Genomic DNA, 20818 nt, shown 5'->3' on the forward strand with positions numbered 1-20818 from the left:
GCCAAAGAATGGTGAATCTGTGGAAAACTCTGCCACAGACAGTGATGGAAGCCAAGTCCATGGGTATATTCAAAGCAGATGTTGATAGATTCCTGATTGGTCAGGGCATCAAGGGATATGGTGAGAGAGCAGTGTATGGGGTTGAATGGATTCAGAGTCAGCCATGATGAAATGGCGGTGTGAACTCGATGGGCTGAATGGCTGAATTCTGCTCCTATGTCTTATGGTCTTATGATCTATAAGGAACTTTTAACAATGCAAAGTCCTACAAACTACTTGACAGTAAAGTAGTAAAACAATGAAACACTAAGCCACATGCAGAGATTTTAAGGGCAATGATCAGAATAAATAATATTGTTACTGATAAGTTGTGACTGTTATTTACAGCAACAAATACCCAAAAATTACTGTGAGTTATAATAAGTGTAATGCCCTGGTTAAGATTTCTAACGTTAGGCTGTGAGGTATTTTATTTTAGCAGTTTTCTGTAAAAGTAGTGTGTCCTGTTAGTAAGAATGTTTCAGTTTTGGCTAAAGATAAAGAGCCATGTTGTCCAATTTAGGAATGTTATGTAAACTAAGCAGGAGTGGGATGGTGTGGAACATTCTGGAGTGCTGGGTGGGAAGAGTTTTCTGAAGGATAATAATCTGGTTTGAGGCCTTTTGGGCAGAAGGTGCAGAGAGAAGAGCAACAGGGAAGATGCCTGGGAGTTCTCATCTGAAGGGGAAACCCTCTTGCAAAGAATACTTCGCATGGCGGAGCATTCCAAGAAGGGAAGGGTGGTTGGTGATGGGAATTCTGCATCATGAGTAAAGCTACTCCCAGCTACTACAGAAATGCTCCATCATTTATGTGCACAGTTAGACTGGGTCAACAGTAATGAGCTCTTTTATCTCTTTTTCTTTTACTGTAACGATTTGGTAAAGTTGAAAACTGGCAAATATACTTTCTTTAATATGAAAGTGGATTGGGAAAACCAGGTCAGAACTGGACCTCAAGAAAAAGAATTTGTAGAATGTGTAAAGGATGGCTTTTTAGAACAGATTGTTGTTGAGCCCACTAGGGGGATCGGCTGTGCTGGATTGGGTGTCATGCCACGATCCGGAGGTGAGGATAGGGCGTAAGGTTAAGGAACCCTTAGGGAACAGTGATCACATTATGATCGAGTTCACATTGAAATTTGAGAAGCAAAAAATAAAATCCAGTGTGTCGGTATTTCAGTGGGATAAAAAAAAATTACAATGGCATAAGAGGGGATATGGCCGAAGTTGACTGGAAAGAGACATTTGCAGGAAGGACAGCAGAGCAGCAATGGCTGGAGTTTTTGCGAAAAATGAGGGAAGTGCAAGACAGATATATTCCAAATAAGAAATTTTCAAAGGGAAGAAGGACACTACAGTGGCTGACAAGTGAAGTCAGAGTCAAAGAAAGAGCAAAAGAAAGGGCATACAAGGAAATCAAATCTATTGGGAAGATAGAGGATTGGGGAGCTTTTAAAATTGCAGAAAGAAATTAAAAAGGTCTTTTGGAAGGAAAAGTTGAATTATGAGTGGAAGCTGGCGACTAATATCAAAGAAGATACTAAAAGCTTTTTTAAGTATATAAAAGGTAAAAGAGAGTCGAGGGTAGATATAGGACCAATACAAACTGACACTGGAGATATTGTAATGAGAGATGCAGAGATAGCAGAAGAACTGACTGCGGTGGAGTTTCAAGATGGCGACGTAAACATCTGCCTTTTAGGCGCTCTTCACTTTTCTAACTATAATCACCCTTTAATCAAATCTTTTCGAATTTAATCAAATGAGTTGATATTTTCGATTGACTTTTTTTCCCCTAAAACTATATTTGATCTAACTTTGCCGAACTTAAAATGGCTACAAGTAAGAAATCCTCTAAGGAGCCTTTATCTATCGATGCAATTTCTAATCTTCTGGACACTAAACTTACAAGTTTGGAAAGCAAGACGGAAAGTAAAATGGCAAGTTTGGAAAGTAAAATTGCAAGTTTGGAAAACAAGCTCACCACGAAAATGTCTGAACTTGAAGGAGCTGTTAAATCGCTTGATACTAAGTTTCAGTCGCAGGCAACGGATATTCAGCGGCATGAAGATAAGTTGGAGACTCTTGAAAAATTAATTGTTGAAAAAGCACGTACACTTGAGGCGTTGGATAAGAAGGTACAATCGACTCTTAAAGCTGTAGATCAGCGTAAGTTTAAAATTACTGATCTCGAAAATCGATCTCGCAGACAGAATTTGCGAATTATCGGGTTTTCCGAAAAAGTTGAGTCCGGTGATTTAACTGAATTTTTCTCTAAATTACTGTGGGAAATTTTCGGTGATGAAGGTTTGCCAACTAAACCTGTTATTGACCGTGCTCACAGAGTTGCGAGGTTTTCGTCTATGACTGATAAACCACGAGCGGTGATTGTTCGCCTTCATTATCCTCGTGAGAAAGAGCTTTTAATTCGATTAGCTCGTAAAAAAGGTATGATTTCTTACAATAACTTCAAATTTCGAATTGTTGAGGATTATTCTTATGAGGTTATGAGAGCCAGAATCGCTTTTAAACCAGTGATGGCAGAGATTTATTCGATTGGACTTAAACAAGTTTTAATGTATCCAGCGAAGCTTAGAATTACGCTGAACGACAACAGTCAGCAAATTGTTAACACTCCGGAAGAAGCAAAGAAATTTGTTGAAGAATTTCGATCTTCTACTGCAACTTGAACTATGTGTTATGTGGAAGATTTTTCGGAGAGAGGATATCTTTCTATTTTAAGTTTTAACCTATGAAGCTGGGTTACAACTTATTATTTTGATCTATGGGTCTGGTTTTTTTTTTACTATCATCATTGTTTATAGATGTTCTTTTTAATTTTTATAATATCTTTTTTTTCTTTCTGTTTTGGTTATATACGTTTATATTTTGCAATAATGATTTACTTTTTTTTAAGATGTCGTTTCTTTTTCCCGTAAGATTCTGTTTTTTGTAAGCATTTATTTGTTTGCCTGTACTCAGAAATGGGACGAATGTTTTGGATTTTTGGTCTTATTTTTATATATATTGTACTGTTTATTATATCCCTTTTTTTAAAATCTTATTTTGTCTTTTAACAGATTGCTGAACTCACATTTGTATTTAGTAATATGGCTTTTTCAAAATGGCATTTCTTCTTCCCATAAGTCTTTGTTTTTGAAACGTCATCTTGTATTTGTACACGGGATTTTTTTTTAAAGGTATATTACACTTTTAAATTTTGATGTTTATATTTTTTTTATTAATGATTGTTTGTTTTATTATATTAGTTTTCTTTTATTCTGATTGATATATATTTTTTTTGCAACTCTATATCTTAATCTGGGTGTTATATAGTTTTCTTTTAATCTTTTTATAGAGCTGCCATCTTGAAATGGGGGTAATGTTAGTATTAGATTATGCGCCTGCCGCTTGGCTTTTTTTCGAAGGGTGGGGGGAGGGGGGAGGGATCTTTTTTCACGCTTTTGCTCTTTATTTTTTTGCTTTTAGTTTATGGGCCGACTTTAAATTATTAATATTGTTGAGGTGTCATGTTCTCCGGTTGCTCCTGAATCAATTTTCCTCCTTCCTGAATTGTGGGTTATGTGTCTTTTTAACCTTTTATGATACACACAACTAATATTAGTATGATGGATAAATCTGTTAACTTTATCTCCTGGAATACTAATGGTTTAAATCATCCGATTAAACGTAAAAAAATATTTAAAGTATTCCATAGACTGAATGCTAATATTATCTTTGCACAGGAGACCCATATCAGGAGGGAGGATAATCAACGTTTTTTTAGGTTCTGGAAGGGTCAACAATTTCACTCGAATTGTACCGCTAAAATTAGGGGTGTGTCTATTTTTATAGACCCCTCAATATCGTTTACACATCATGAAATTATTTCTGACCCACAGGGTAGATTTTTGTTGATAACTGGCTTACTTTTTCATCGGAAAGTTGTTCTAGTTAATATTTATGCTCCAAACTTTGACTGCCCTGAATTTTTTAAACGTTTACTTACTTCCCTTCCTAATCTAAATGAATATATGTTGATAATGGGTGGAGATTTTAATTGTTGTTTGAATCCTTCGATGGATAGATCTAAACCTATTCGTACTCTTCCGAACAGATCAGCCCTACTTATTAATTCGTTTATGGTTGATTCGGGAATTACAGAAATATGGCGGTTTTTGAACCCTAAAGATAAAGAATTTTCATTTTTTTCACATGTATATCATAGCTATTCTAGAATTGACTATTTTCTTATTGATCATCGGTTATTAACGGATGTTATTGATTGTAAATATGATTCTATTACTATTTCGGATCATGCACCTTTGAAGTTATCTATTAAGATTTCAGACTATTCCAATAATATCAGATCTTGGAGGCTTAACGCTACTTTGCTTCAAGACCCAGAATTTATCACCTATATAAAACAGCAAATTGACTTGTTTTTCTCAACAAACTGTACTGAAGAAATCGACAGAGGAATACTTTGGGACTCTTTTAAGGCTTTTATTCGTGGACAAATTATCTCATATTCTGCTGGTAAATGAAAACAAAGATATTTAGATATTGCTTTATTAGTGGATAAAATCAAGGAAATTGATAAGATTTATTCCGTGACTCCTACCAAAGAACTTTATAAGAAGAGAGTTGAGCTTCAAATGGAACATAGTTTACTATTATCTTCTTCAATTGAAAATCAATTAATTAGGACCAGGGCTCAATTCTATATTCACAGTGATCGAACTGGCAAACTGTTAGCTAATCAATTAAAAGCTATTTCGACTAAGCGACAAATTATTAAAATTCGCAAACAAGACAGTAATTTAACTACTGATCATAAAGAAATTAATAATACTTTTCAAGATTTTTATAAATCTCTATATCAATCAGAATTTGATGGTGACCAGTCCATGATAGATAATTTTTTTAACAATTTGAATATTCCTAAACTGATTGATGAAGACCATAGCCTGTTAGATGCTCCTATCTCTATGGTGGAAATAGGAGAGGCTATCTCATCAATGAATTCAGGGAAAGCTCCTGGTCCTGATGGTTATATAGTAGAATTTTTTAAAACTTTTTCTTCTTTGCTCTCTCCTTGGTTATGTGAAATTTTTAATGATGCGTTTGCTAAGAAGAGATTACCTCAATCTTTTTATGAAGCTAATATCTCTCTAATTCTTAAAAAAGATAAAGATCCTACTTTATGTACATCTTATCGCCTTATATCACTATTAAATGTAGATTCTAAGATTCTTACAAAAATTTTAGCCATTAGATTAGAAAAAGTACTATCACAGATTATTTCAGAAGATCAAACTGGTTTTATGAGGAATCGGTATTCCTTTTTTAATGTTAGAAAATTGATTAATATAATTCATACTTCACCACCCACAATCCCAGAATGTGTTATTTCATTAGATGCTGAAAAAGCTTTTGATAGAGTTGAATGGATATATTTATTTAATACATTGAGAAATTTTAATTTTAGTCCTAACTTTATATCATGGATTAAATTAATATATCATAAACCTGTTGCTTCTGTTCTTACAAATAACTATAGATCCTCTTTTTTTCAATTATCTCGTGGTACGAGACAAGGCTGTCCCTTAAGTCCTTTATTATTTAATATTGCATTAGAACCTTTAGCTATTGCTATTCGTGAATCTCCTAATATTTTTGGTATTACCCGTAATGAGAAGTTATACAAATTATCACTTTATGCTGATGATTTGCTGTTATATATTTCTGACCCTGATAGGTCTATTCCTGCTATTTTATCCTTGTTGGTTCAATTTGGTACTTTTTCTGGTTATAAACTAAATTTAGATAAGAGTGAATTATTTCCTTTAAATGCACAAACTTTATTGAGTGATAGGATACCATTTAAAGTTGTTACTGATAACTTTACCTATTTAGGTATAAAAATTACCAAGAAATATAAAGATTTATTTAGACTGAATTTTTTACCTATGCTTCATCAAATTCATCAACTTACTACAAGATGGTCTCCTTTGTTTTTATCATTAATTGGTCGGATTAATGCTATTAAAATGATGATTTTACCGAAATTTTTATACTTATTTCAAGCCTTACCAGTTTTTATTTCTAAATCTTTTTTTGATAACATTGATTCAAAAATTTCCTCATTTGTGTGGCAAAATAAAAACCCTAGGTTAAGTAAAAAGCAATTACAAAAATCTAAAAAAGATGGTGGTTTAGCTTTACCTAACTTTAGATTTTATTATTGGGCAAATAATATTCGTAATTTAATGTATTGGAAACTAGATTTGGATTCACCATTGTGCCCACAGTGGGTAAATTTGGAATGTAATGAGGTAAAGGGATATTCTCTATTCTCTGTTCTTGGTTCTTGTCTTCCTGCTGATTTAGTTAAATTTAATAAACAAATATCTAATCCTGTTATTAAACATACATTACGAATTTGGTTTCAATTTCGTAAGTTTTTTACTTTGAAAAACTTTGTTCTTGATAGCCCTATCTTACTTAATTTCTTTTTCAAACCCTCTTGGACAGATCAAGCTTTTAACATATGGAAAAGGAAAGGTATAAAATGTTTTCGTGATCTCTTTTTTGAAGATACTTTGATGTCATTTGACCAACTTTCCAACAAATTTGAATTACCTAAATCTAATTTTTTCAGATATTTACAAATTAGAAATTTCTTACATAAAGTTTTACCATCTTTTCCTAATTCAACTTTGGTGGACTTTACAGATTTGATTTTTACCTTAAACCCTTGTCAGAAGGGATTAGTAGCTTTTATTTATAAAATGATTATGAAGATACAACCAGAAATATCAGTTAGAATTAAACAAGAATGGGAAAAAGAACTTCGATATAATATATCAACAGATAAATGGGAAAAAATTTTGCAAATGGTTAATTCTTCTTCTATATGTGCTAAACATGCTTTAATACAATTTAAAATTGTACATAGAGCTCATATGTCTAAAGATAAACTTGCTTGATTCTATTCTCATATTAACCCTCAATGTGACAGATGTCATTCAGAAGTGGCCTCATTGACCCATATGTTTTGGTCATGTCCCACTTTACATAATTACTGGAAGGACATATTTACTACTATTTCCTCAATTTGGAATATAGATTTACAACCTCATTTTATTACTGCAATTTTTGGCATACCAAATGAAGATGGTAATCAGTTTTCCCCTTCAATCAGACGAATGATTGCTTTTGTAACATTAATAGCCAGAAGGTCTATATTACAAAATTGGAAAGAAGTAAATCCTCCTACCACGTTTCAGTGGCTTTCTCAAACTATTTCTTATCTGAGCCTGGAAAAAATTAGAAGCACTATTTTTGACTCATCAATTAAATTTGAAGAAACTTGGAGACCGTTTATTCGACATTTTCATATGAATTAATTTGGCCTTTTCCAGACCTTCTTTCTGCTTATTCATGTTCAGGTATGGAGTTCCGGAGTTTGTTGACACTATCATCTACTTGTAAACTATTATTATTGCCCATGTTAGTTTAGTTTAGTGTTTTATTTTTCTTAATATATACTTTTTTCACATATTTTCAAATTTTTTTTCTCTTTTAATGGTTATTTTTGTTTTTTTTCATATATAATCATATGGACTTGATTGATTAAGGTATTTTTTTTTCTGCTGATGTTTAATAGGATATTGTTATCTTATTATCAACGTGATTTCAAGTCTATTGTATTCATAATTTACTCATTATTATGTTATGTTTTTTTTATATGTATATATGAAAATCAATTAAAAAAAAAATTGAAAAGAAAAGAAAGAAGTACTGACTGCGTATTTTGCATCAGTCTTCACAGTGGAAGACGTCCGCAGTATACCGGACATTCAAGAGTATCAGGGAAGTGAAGTTTATGCAGTAAAAATTACGACTGAGAAGGTGCACAGGAAGCTTAATGTTTGAGGGTGGATAAATCTCCTGGACCTGATGGAATGCACCCTCGGGTTCTGAAGGAAGTAGCTGGAGAGATTGCGGAGGCATTAACGATGATCTTTCAAGAATTGATAGATTCTGGCATTGCATTGGATGACTGGAAAATTGAAAATGTTACTCCACTATTTAAGAAGGGTGGGAGGCAGCAGAAAGTAAACTATAGACCTGTTAGCCTGACATCAGTGGTTGGAAAGTTGTTGGAATCGATTGTTAGGGATGGATTACGGAGTACCTGGAGGCACATGATGAGATAGGCCAAAGCTAGCAAGGTTTCCTGAAAGGAAAATCCTGCCTGACAAACCTACTGCAATTCCTTGAGGAAATTACAAGCAGGGTAGACAGAGGAGATGCAGAAGACAAGGTGTACTTGGATTTTCAGAAGGCCTTTGGCAAGATGCTGCACGTGAGGCTGCATAGCAAGATAAGAGCCCATGGAATTACAGGGAAGTTATTAGCATGGGTGGAGCATTGGCTGGTCAGCAGAAAACAGAGCATGGGAATAAAGGGATCCTCTTCTGACTGGCTGCCAGTTATTTTTTACGATGCATGTCAATGATTTGGACTATGATATTAATGGATTTGTGGCTAAATTTGTCAATGATACAAAGATAGGTGGAGGAGCGGGTAGTGTTGAGAAAACAAAGAGTCTTTAGAGAGACTTAGATAGTTCAGCGGAATGGGCAAACAAGTGGCAAACGAAATACAATATTGTAAAGTTTATGATGATGCACTTCAGTGGAAGAAATGAACGAGCAGACTATTATTTAGATGTGGAGAGAATTCAAAATGTAGAGATGCAAAGGGACTTGGGAGTCCTTGTTCAAGATACCCTAAAGGTTAACCTCCAGGTTGAGTCAGTTGTGAAGAAGGCGAATGCAATGTTGGCATTCATTTCTAGAGGTAAAGAATATAAGAGCAGGGACGTGATGTTGACGTTCTACAAGGCCTTGCATTAGGGCTTTGGGCTCCTTATTTTAGAAAGGATATACTGACATTGGAGAGGGTTCAGAGAAGAATCACGAGAATGATTCCAGGAATGAAAGAATTACCGTATAAAAAACATCTGGTAGCTCTTGGGCTGTATTCCCTGAAGTTCAGGAGAATGAGGGGAGGATCTCATAGAAACATTCAGAATGTTAAAAGGCCTGAACAGATTAGATATGGCAAAGTTATTTCCCATGGTAGGGTCTTCTGGGACAAGGGGGCATGACTTCAGGATTGAAGGACGTTCTTTCAGAACTGAGATGCGGAGAAATTACTTTATTCAGAGGTGGTAAATCTGCAGAATTTGTTGCCACAAGCAGCTGTGGAGGCCAAGTCATTGGGTGTACTTAAGGCAGAGATAGATAGCTTCTTGATTTGACAGGGCATCAAAGGGTATGGGGTGAAAGCAGGGGGGTGGGAATGACTAGAGGAATTGGATCAGCCCATGACTGAATGGCGGAGCAGACTTGATGGGCTGAATGGCCTGCTTCTGCTCCTATATCTTATGGTCTTTATAAGTTTATGCAGTGTATGATCTGTTATTGCTTTTTACACAGCATTCGCTCAAACCAAATTTCTTAATTGGAATTCCCGACATTCCTGTTTGGTTGAACCCCAAATCATACCAAGCCTAGATGTGTATTGCTTATGAAAGGCAGCCTTCTCCATGCTGAGTCACATGGCTGTTAGCAGAGTCAGCTAGCAAGCCAAGTTGGTACAGACATCTGATCTTAGGATTGCAAAAAGAGAGCAAAGTAGTGAGGCAATATTCATGAAGGTTTGAGGAAATGTCTAATCCTATCGAAGAGAGTTCTAAGGAGAAACTTGGGGCTTTCGTAACAGTAGTTCTCACCTGCTGCTGTTACTGCCATTCCAACATTCATCTTGCTCAACCACACCTGCTGAGTCATTGTGGCTGCACATACTGTATGGAAGGGCTGACCAGAACTTCTTTGCATTCTTTAATTTTTCTTTTACATCTGTCACCTGAAATACATAGAATTCTCCACATTAAAATCGTTAATCACTCGTAACTTGTAAAATTTTTTATAAATCTGTTCAATAAAATTGACTGGACAAGTAACCTCCATGGGATCAGATCCTTCACGGCTTTAACACCTGTGAATTACAGACACTCACAGCACAGAAGTTGCTGTTTGGCTCACTGTGTCACTTTAAATGAAAAATTAACTTTGAATGAATCCTACTTCCTAGGTCATGGCAAATAATCCTCTACTTACAGCTATTCAAGTATTTACAAATACACTCAAAAGCTTCTATAGATATACTGTAGAGAGCTTTCTGACAGGCTGCATCACTGTCTGGTATGGGTGGGGAGGGGGTGGGCTACTGCACAGGGTTGTAAATTTAGTCAGCTCCATCTTGGGTACTAGCCTACAAAGTACCCAGGACATCTTCAAGGAGCGGTGTCTCAGAAAGGCAGTGTCCATTATTAAGCACCTCCAGCACCCAGGGCATGCCCTTTTCTCACTGTTACCATCAGGTAGGAGGTACAAAAGCCTGAAGGCACACACTCAGCGATTCAGGAACAGCTTCTTCCCCTCTGTCATCCGATTCCTAAATGGACATTGAACCTTGGTCATTACCTCACTTTTTTTTAATATGCAGTATTTTTTGCACATTTTTAATATATTCAATATATGTATACAATAATTGATTTAGAAATATAGAAAACCTACGGCACAATATAGACCCTTCAGCCCACAAAGCTACGCCGAACATGTCCCTACCTTAGAAATTACCTAGGTTTACCAATAGCCGTCTATTTTGCTAAGCTCCAAAATTAATTAATTCATTAATTAATTTTAATTTTAAAAAAATTTCTCTTCTCTATTATGTATTGCATTGAACTACTGCTGCTACGTTAACAAATTTCACGTCACATGCCAGTGATAATAAATCTGATTTTGATTTTGATTTATCTAGGTATTAACTACATTAGAATATCATGAGGGTTTCTGATTCTACCATCTTCATGGAATGATCATTTAATTGACAACTCTTTTCCCAACTCTCTGCAAATCTTCTACCAATTAATCAACCATGCCCTTAAATTAATGATCACTCTGTTAAGAGATGTAGGTCTTTTCTGTTTTCTTGGTCTAATCTTCTTAATTTTATATAACTCTGTCAAATTTACCTTCATTTTCCTCCAATCTAAAGAAAACAGCCTTGGTCTCTCATGAAAATATTTCTCCCATGCTGATTAGGTCCTGTTCCCTGTCCAGTCTAATCGCATCTTTCTTGTACTATGCTGACTCAGCTATACTCAGACCCTTGTTCATTGATTACAGTTCTGTCTTAAATATTATACTTCCATGCAAAGCCTTTGCCAAACTCAGGCCCTGAGAGTAAACAACTCCCTCTGCAACTGGATCCTCAATAGATCACAAACAGTAAGGAGAGGCAACAACACGTCCACCATGATTATTCCAAACACTGGAGCTCCAGAAGGTGGCATTACTCAGCCACCTACTCTACTCACTGTACTCTCATGACTGTGTGGCCACATTCTGCTCTAATTCTGTCGACAAGTTTGCAGATGATATCACAGTCACAGCCTCATATCTGCTAATGATGAGTCGGAGTAAAGGAGTCAGAGAGCTCTGTGACATGCGGTAATGATATCAACCATCCCTTCCAGGTCTACAAAGAGAGCCTGGTCTTCAGAAGGGCAGGCAATGCACATGCTCCTGTCTACATCAATAGCCGAGATATTCAGCTTCCAAGGTGTGAACGTAACCAGAAACATGTCCTGGTCCAACCATAATGATGTCATGGCCAAGAAAGCTCACTAAAGCCTCTACTTCCTCAAGAGACTAAAGAAATTGCATGACCATACACTTTCCAACACTGTATTCCATCTATCACCTCTTTGCCTATTCTCCTAATCTGTCCAAGTCCTCCTGCAGCCTCCCAGCTTCCTCGACACTACCTACCCCTCCACCTATCTTCATGTCGTCTGTAAACTGAACCATAAAGTCATCAATTCCATCATCCAAATCATTGACATACAATGTAAAAAGAAGTGGTCCCAACACTAACCCCAGCAGAAAGCCATTAGTCACTGGCAGCCAACCAGAAAAGGCTCCCTTTTGCCAATTTGCCACTGCTCTATCTATGCTAATAACTTTCCTGTAATATCATGGGCTCTTACACTGTTTAGCAGCCTCATGTGCCTTGTCAAAGGCCTTCTGAAAATCCAAGTACAAAACATCCACCTTAAGACCTTTCAGTTTGCCTAACACTTTTTCCTTTGTAATATCAATGGCACTCACTCCTGCTCCCTGACACTCATGGACCTCTGACACATTGCTAGTGTCTTAACATAGAAAACATACAGCACAATACAGGCCCATCGGCCCACAAAGCTCTGCCAAACATGTACCTACCTTAGAACTACCTAGTCTTTACCCATAGCCTGCTATTTTTCTAAGCTCCATGTAGCCATCCAGGAGTCTTGTAAAAGACCCTATCATTTCCACCTCCACTGTCAGCCCACCGAAGTCTCTTGGTAGATGCTCCGGATGACCACAAAGAGGAGCTGAAACTGGAAGGTGTCTTTTTTACTGACAAATTTGATGTTGGTTGTTCCAAGAGCACTTGTCACACTATCTGGGTGACTGAGAACACCTTGTACAGAGAAAGATAGCGGCAACTGGCCCCTGCAGAGATGGAAGACGTTCAGCAGCATTTGTGTAAGCTGAAGGAAGTTGGGATCATCACCTAGTCCAGACGCCCCTATGCGTCCCCAATAGTAGTGGCCAGGAAGAAGAATGGGAAGGTACGGATGTCTGTGGACTATAGGACTCTGAACAGGCACACCGTCCCCAACCAGTATATGCTTCCAAGGATCGGAGACGTGCTGGCCTGAGTGGTGCAAAGTGGTTCAGTGTGCTGGACTTGAGGAGTGGATATTACCAGATCCCCATGAGTGAGGCGGACAAAGAGAAGATGGCATTTATATGTCCCCTACAATTCTTCCAGTTCAAAAGGATGCCCCAGGGTATATTGGGAGCCTCTGCAACCTTCCAGCAGGTCATGGAGAAAACGGTGGCGGATATGAACTTGCTTGAGGTATTGGTGTACTTGGATGACCTCATGGTGTTTGGGTCCACCTTGGAAGAACATGAAGCGAGGCTGCTAAAGGTGCTGGGCCACCTGAAAGCTGAAGGTTAAAACCTTCCCTAGCCAGTTCTGCAAAACATCTGTTAGCTATGTTGTGCACGTAGTCTCATGGTTGGAGTAGCTACAGACAGAGGCAGTTACCACTTGGCCAAGACCCCAGACTGGGAGCACTCTGCGCTTGTTCCTCGGGTTCTGTGGTTACTATTGGAGGTTCGTGAAGGGCTACATAGAAGTGAGTCACCCGTTGAATCAGCTCCTGTGTGAGTAACCTCGCTTGGGAAGAAAGGGAGGGGGAAAAAGGGCAGGAGGGAGGAGAATATCTTAGCCCGTTGGAGGCCTTTGGACCGAGGTGAGACGCAAAACGTGAAGAGGCCTTCAGCTTACACAACTTGAGGAGTTGCTGACCCAGGTGCCGGTGCTGGCTCTTGCGGACCCCCAATTGCCATATGTACTGCATACGGATGCCAACAATGAGGGCTTAGGGGGTGTCCTGTATCAGGATCAGGGCACATGGTTGAGACCTGTTGCATTTGTCAGCTGGAGTCTGTCACCCTCTGACTCTCTTACGCAGAGAGGTTAGAGAGACTGGGCTTGTACACGCTGGAATTAAGGAGATTGAGAGGGGATCTGATTGCAACATATTGTTACGTACCCCGTAACTGGGTCACCTACCAGCAAAGATAGAGAGGTCCGTTGAAGTCTGATGGTACTATTTTTAACAGTATTTATTGATAAAAATACACAAAAATAATATCAATGTAAACATACAGATAATATACGTCGTCAATACTACATCTAAAAGTGCGGGTATAATAATAATCAAAAAGAAATAAGCTCTATCATTGTCTAGGGGATAATGTATTGTCCGATGGAAATATAAAAGTCACTAGCTCATTCAGGCTGCAGCCGTTGGTTGGAGTCAAGAGAGAGATTTTAGAACTTGCCAGCTTGTCCTTTTTATGATGTCGATCCTTTGAAATGTCATTGGTGTCCTTTTCCTTTTAGCTAAGCCGTTCTTCTGTGGTCAGTCCTGCCAATCCCAGGCAATGGGAAAGGACGCACGCGGGCCCACCGGCTGTCACGGGATTTCTAGTGTTTCTCCTGGTGCGTCTAAAGGGGTTGTACCCCAGACCCTCTTTTATCCTTACTCACGGGGTCTCAGATGTCAATCAGGTTGGGATGGTGCCATCCCTCAACCAGCCCACTTTGGTCATTCCCTGAGGGCTTCAATGAATAGTACAGTACTCAATACACAATTCCGTCTCCCAGAGACAATGGCCGTTATCCGTGGCTTTGTCTTTCGGAGGCCCAGGACACATTCCAAACCTTGAGGATCCTGCGTGTCTCTCTCTCATTTCTGAATTAATAGCGATCTTGCGATTCTCAAAAAGGAGGGGGCTACTTTGTACCCTTCGGCCCCTCAGAGTTGTGGCACATTCGTAACACCCCCTTTCTTCAATGCGTTTTCACCAGTGGTGAAAACGAAGAAGTACAGAGTCTTACAGGATTTTAGAATCTAACACAATACAAAAGTTTTTTTTTCTACAGAGTAATACAGTTATACATTCAATTCAGCATCTAAACAGTTAATGATTACAGTGTCACTTCCTTTAATATCTTAACATCTTGTACCTTACTGAAGTCTTGTAGCATCAGACTTCAATTTAATAACCACCTATTTTTATTTCTTTCCTTCAGCAAACAAAACTAAAGAGTTGTGATCTTAGCTTACGTGTATACTACAAAAGTTCATGCAAATACTAATCTTTATGTTACTTTCAAACTTAACAGTCAAGCTTCCATGGGGGTTGTCTTGATTAATTCACATGCTTTGTCGAAATCCCTTAAAACCGGCTTCTGCTATTTAAAAATGGCGTCCCATTAACCCCTGCCTCTTTTCCAGTTAATTCCCATGTGGTGAGCTTGTGCACCCTGGCGAAATAGGCTTTTGCCCGTTCCTTTCATAGGAGTTATTTTATCAACAATGTGTTCCAAACTTAGACCATTTTCCGAATTTCCACACAATTCTTTAATTTTATGCAAGTTGCTAGTTTTCTCTTCAGGACCCTTCAGGCTATTAGCTTTCAATGCCAGCGATCCCTCTTTGTTCAAACAGCATTTCGAATTCTGCGGTTTCACACCACATTCTGGAATAACAATAGCGTGTGGGGCCCCTTTACCTTCCAACTCGACCTGTAATTGATTCACAGGTACCGCGGTACCAAGCCATTGACTCTGTAGTTTGGTTGCTGCTTCTGACATCAGTCCAGACTTTAAATTTTCTTCATTCAATTTGGGAACTACACTTTTCCCTTTTCCTTCAATAATAATATTCACCTCACCACCTTTTATCTCCTCACTAACTTTTAACGCACCTTCGAGCACAAACAACTGGGAACTCTCACTTCCCACTATTACCAAGGTTAACCCTTTCTTCACTGAACCAAGTCCATCTGACCCACAAGGACTGCATTCCTTTTCAACTGAATCAAATACCTCAGACTTTTTCTGAGCTCCATTACTAGGTTCAGTACCACGTGCATCCACATCTTGGACACACTCAAACGGGACATTTGCCTCTTCCAGGCTTTCAATACCCGTACCCTTTTCAAATTCTAAATTCCCCTGATCCTCCCAGCTACTCTCTGGGCAACTCCCTTCCGGAGTAAACTCAACCCCGCGGGCTGAAACAACCTCATCTGCCAACCCAGCAGACTTCTTCAAGGTAATGGCATCCTTTTCATCTAGGACTGCCCTCATTTCATTATCGGGAACACCTTTAGAATTTTCAACTTCTTCAAACAGTTCTGCCAAACCAGACAGTTCATCCATGTCCAACTCTGGAACCTTTAACAGCTTTATCTGTTTCTCATCTTTATTTCATGCCTCTATAACTTTTCTCCTCGCTAAGGGCAGGTCTACCTCCTTTCCCTTACTCTCTTTCACTTTACTAATCTTCATTTTACCACCCTCTAAACCCTCGTGGTACAGGGTCGGTAAAAACGTCTCGGCCAAATCGATACTGGCCGGATTTAAATTGCTCTCGTTCTCAGCTACCTTTCTCAACATGCTTTGAGTGATCGCGCATGCGGGATAGATCTTGGAATCTAGGGGCGGAACCTCAACACTCACAGGCTGGCTTGTCAGCTTCATTGCTGACCAAACGTTACCACCAGCTAAATCGTTACCAAGAAGGACGTCCGCGTCAGTTCTCGGGAATTCTGATCGCACCCCCATTTCAACTGGTCCAGATACCAGCTCACAGTTTATAATGATCCTATGCAAGGGCACCGTTTCCGTCCCTTTTCCTATTCCTTTCAAAGCTACCATTCCCGTCTTGCGACCAAAATCCAGTACCTTACTGCTAATCAATGACAGTTCAGCACCCGTGTCTCTCCAGATCCACACGGGAACTGGTGGGTCTCCCTCTCTCAGAGACACGGTTCCGTTTGACATACAAGTCTCAGACCCTTCTCGTACTCTGTCTACCCGGGGCTCTCTTGTCGATTTACTGATCACCACGGCACATCCCATAGGGACTGCTGCTTTCCATTTTCCTGTCTTCTTCCTCAGAGCAAAGCACCTAGATGCAATATGTCCCCCCTTTCCACAATTAAAACAAGTCAAGTCCAGAAATCTCTGGCTGTCCTGCCTCTCCTCCTCAATCTTACACTAGCTCCCGGCAGGACCTCTGCCTCAGCCGGCGGGCTTTCCCTATCGTTCCCACGGACTCTCTGGTAACTTTTATTCAAGGAAAACTTTGTCTTGTGGGTTAGGGCATATTCATCTGCGAACCTAGCAAATTTGGAGATGGACTTATTCAGCTTCTCATTCAAATACAACCGGATATGCTCCGAAACACAACCTTTAAATTCCTCAATCAGAATTAACTCCCTGAGACGCCAAAAATCTTCATCCACTATTTCTGCTGCACATCAGCGATCCAAGAGCACACCCTTCTCATAGGCAAACTTGGTATACGTCTGATTCCACCCTTTCTTTAAATTTCTGAACTTTTGTCTTCAGGTACCAATTAGTAAGTCCAAAGAATGGCCTCCTTTACTTTTTCATAAGTCTCAGCCTCTTCCTCCTTCATGGACAACGCCACAAATGCTCGTTGTGCCTTCCCTTTTAACACAATTTGTAACAACGCCACCCACTGATCTTTTGGCCACTTCTGATTCACTGCCATCTTTTCAAAATGCAAGAAATAACTATCAACATCCGTTTCCTCGAACGGAGGTACTAACCTCAACTCCCGACTAACATTAAACCGCTCCTCTTGGTCTGACCCTTGAGCTCTTCGCTCTTGCCTTAACTTCTCCATGTCCAAGTCAAGTTGCCTCTGTTTCCCTGCCTCCCTCTCCTTCTCGGTCCTTTCCTTTTCTTTTTCAGCTGCTTCCAGCTGTTTTAACTGAATTTCATGCTCTCTTTGTTTCTCAGCTCTTTCCTGCTCCCTTTTCACCTCTAACTCCTTAAGCTGGAGCTCATGCTCCCGCTGCTTTTCGGCTGCTTCCAGCTGTTTTAACTTAATTTCCTGTTCCAACCTTAATTTCTCCAACTCTAACTGAGCCGTTCCACTAGCTGGTGCCTTTTCAGGGATATCTTCCAATACCTCAGCTGAAAACACATTCTTCACAATATAATAGTGAGTTATGGCGCTCCACACCTCCCGCTTTTTCATCGACAATCTCACCTCTGCGAGGCTTAGTCCTTTCGCAATATTTATTAACTCTGACTTGGTGGCCGCCTCTAGCGCCTCCAGAGTCGGGTTTTCTATAAATTCATCCACGTCCCTCTTTGCTGGTTTCCCGTCTGGCTACCCACGTAACCAGATCCAAGTTTGGACTTACAAGCCCAATTTACTGGCCCCCCAATTTGTTACCAAATCCCGAGACGAGAACCCCAAGTTGTTACGTACCCCGTAACTGGATCACTTACCAGCAAAGATAGAGAGGTCCGTTGAAGTCTGATGGTACTATTTTTAACAGTATTTATTGATAAAAATACACAAAAATAATATCATTGCAAACATACAGAGAATATACGTCGTCAATACTAAAAGTGTGGGTATAATAATAATCAAAAAGAAATAAGCTCAATCATTGTCTAGGGGATAATGTATTGTCCGATGGAAATATAAAAGTCACTAGCTCATTCAGGTTGCAGCCGTTGGTTGGAGTCAAGAGAGAGATTTTAGAACTTGCCAGCTTGTCCTTTTTATGATGTCGATCCTTTGAAATGTCATTGGTGTCCTTTTCCTTTTAGCTAAGCCGTTCTTCTGTGGTCAGTCCCGCCAATCCCAGGCAATGGGAAAGGACGCACGCGGGCCCCACCGGCTGTCACTATTAAACGCTGTCACGGGATTTCTAGCGTTTCTCCTGGTGCATCTAAAGGGGTTGTACCCCAGACCCTCTTTTATCCTTACTCACGGGGTCTCAGATGTCAATCAGGTTGGGATGGTGCCATCCCTCAACCAGTCCACTTTGGTCATTCCCTGAGGGCTTCAATGAATAGTACAGTACTCAGTACACAATTCCGTCTCCCAGAGACAATGGCCGTTATCCGTGGCTTTGTCTTTCGGAGACCCAGGACACATTCCAAACCTTGAGGATCCTGCGTGTGTCTCTCTCATTTCCTGGGTCCCAGACCCGAATTAATAGCGATCTTGCGATTCTCAAAAAGGAGGGGGCTACTTTGTACCCTTCGGCCCCTCAGAGTTGTGGCACATTCATAACAATATAAGATTATTAAGGGATTGGACAAGAAAGAGGCAGGAAATATGTTACAGATGCTGGGAGGGTCCAGTACCAGAGGGCATGGTTTGAGATTTCAAATACTTTTTCAAAATTTAGCTTACTTGAGATAAGAATAGCAACTTCTCTCCTATGTCCTCATTTATACAAGGAGAAAAACAGATTAGTGAAGCCCATTCTCTTTAGTTCTTTCTGCTCATTATCACTTAAATGAGCTTCCTGTAAATATACTACATGGGCTTGTTTTTTTTCCATTTTGGATAAAATTCTCTTACATTTGATTGGATTTCATAGCCCATTGACATTAAAAGAAATGAATTTTACCTTGTCCTTAGCCATCTGTATTTATCTGTCAATGTATCATTGAAATTAGAATAAAACAATCAATCTACTCCCTGAACAAATAAGAACCAAGAAACACAAATAATAACAAAAATGGCAACGAATGTGTGATTCCAAGGCTGAGGTCTCTAGTAGATGACCCTACGTTGAGCTGGAGGAAATGTCTAGCTGTGGGAGATAACCCTTCCTACTTGTGAGTTGAGGGCCCCCATTGCAGTATTCATTAAAGTCAGTGAACAAATCCATTACACAGAAAAGATTTCCCTGTGTAAGCCTCTTGTGTATATATATATATATATACACGCACAACGCACACACACATATACACACACACACGCACACACATTACATACATAGACATATATGCACACACACATATATATATATATTCTAATTTTGGTGGGGAAAAAGGAGTAAGTGAGCGAATAAAGAATAACAACTAAGTAATATAAAATCCACATTATAATAAGTATTTCTCGAGATAGGTATATCACCGTGTACTTTTGCTTCTGTTTAGCTTCTCAACATTTTTAAAGTTAGCCAAACCTTATGGCTCTTCTGAAGGGGGTGAGGACTGTCTTTGGGAAACTCTTGGTCTCTTCCTGATATATTTCTCTCAGCCTCCTCCCGTCTCCTGACTTCTCGATTCTCGCACTATTTCTGAAGCAGTGCAGGATAATTCCTCAGCCAGGCTTTCCCTCATTTTGGTCATGCTGACAGGCAACCCTCTAGCCTTCATGTCTGTAGTCGCCTCTTCCACTGTCTGGTACAACTGCGTCCCGTTGACATAAAACACTCGAAGTTTAGCAGGGTACGGAGGTTGAAATCTAATCTTATTTTGCTTTAGTACTTGCTTTACTTCAGAGTATTCTTTGTGTTTCTGGAGGACCGCGGGGGGGTAATCTTGGTCGAAATATATTAATTTATCCTCTAAAAACACTCCCTTCTTACCCCAAGCCCTTCGTAGAATCTCCGCCTTGGTACTGTACCGAAGGAATTTATGTATTATTGAGCGTGGTTTTCTATCCTGAGTAGGTTTCGGGACAAGCGCGCGGTAGGCTCTTTTGACTTCCAGCTCCCCACTTGGAGTACTGTGCTCAGTTTTGGTTGCCTCACTACAGGAAGGATGTGGAAGCCATAGAAAGGGTGAAGAGGGGATCTACAAGGATGTTGCCTGGATTGGGGAGCATGCCTTATGAGGATAGGTTGAGTGAACTTGGCCTTTTCTCCTTGGAGCGAAGGAGGATGAGAGGTGACCTGATAGAGGTGTACAAGATGACGAAAGGCATTGATTGTGTGGATAGTAGGAGGCTTTTTCCCAGCGCTGAAATGGTTGCCACAAGTGGACACAGGTTTAAGGTGCTGGGGAGTAGGTACAGAGGAGATGTCAGGGGTAGGTTATTTTACTCAGAGTAATGAGTGTGTGAAATGTGCTGCCAGCAAAGGTGGTGGAGGCAAATACGATAGGTGGTGGAGACTTTTGAATAGGTACATGGAGCTGAGAAAAAGGGAAGGCCATAGGTAAGCCTAGCAATTTCTTGGGTAGGGACATGTTTGTCACAACCTTATCGGCCG

At 39.4% G+C, this 20818-nt stretch overlaps 1 protein-coding gene across 2 annotated transcripts in view; it reads right to left on the reverse strand.

Annotated features, from left to right (window-relative positions):
• LOC132397885 (glypican-4-like) overlaps positions 1-20818 on the reverse strand; it is a 166451-nt gene that overhangs the window by 61252 nt on the left and 84381 nt on the right. For both annotated transcript variants that reach the window (XM_059976639.1, XM_059976641.1), the window contains one exon: positions 9850-9983. In XM_059976639.1, the coding sequence (XP_059832622.1) occupies positions 9850-9983 (134 nt within the window). The remainder of the gene's footprint in view (positions 1-9849; positions 9984-20818) is intronic.

The sequence above is a fragment of the Hypanus sabinus genome, chromosome 8 (genome assembly GCF_030144855.1).
Source record: "Hypanus sabinus isolate sHypSab1 chromosome 8, sHypSab1.hap1, whole genome shotgun sequence".
In the NCBI taxonomy this organism is placed as follows: domain Eukaryota; kingdom Metazoa; phylum Chordata; class Chondrichthyes; order Myliobatiformes; family Dasyatidae; genus Hypanus; species Hypanus sabinus.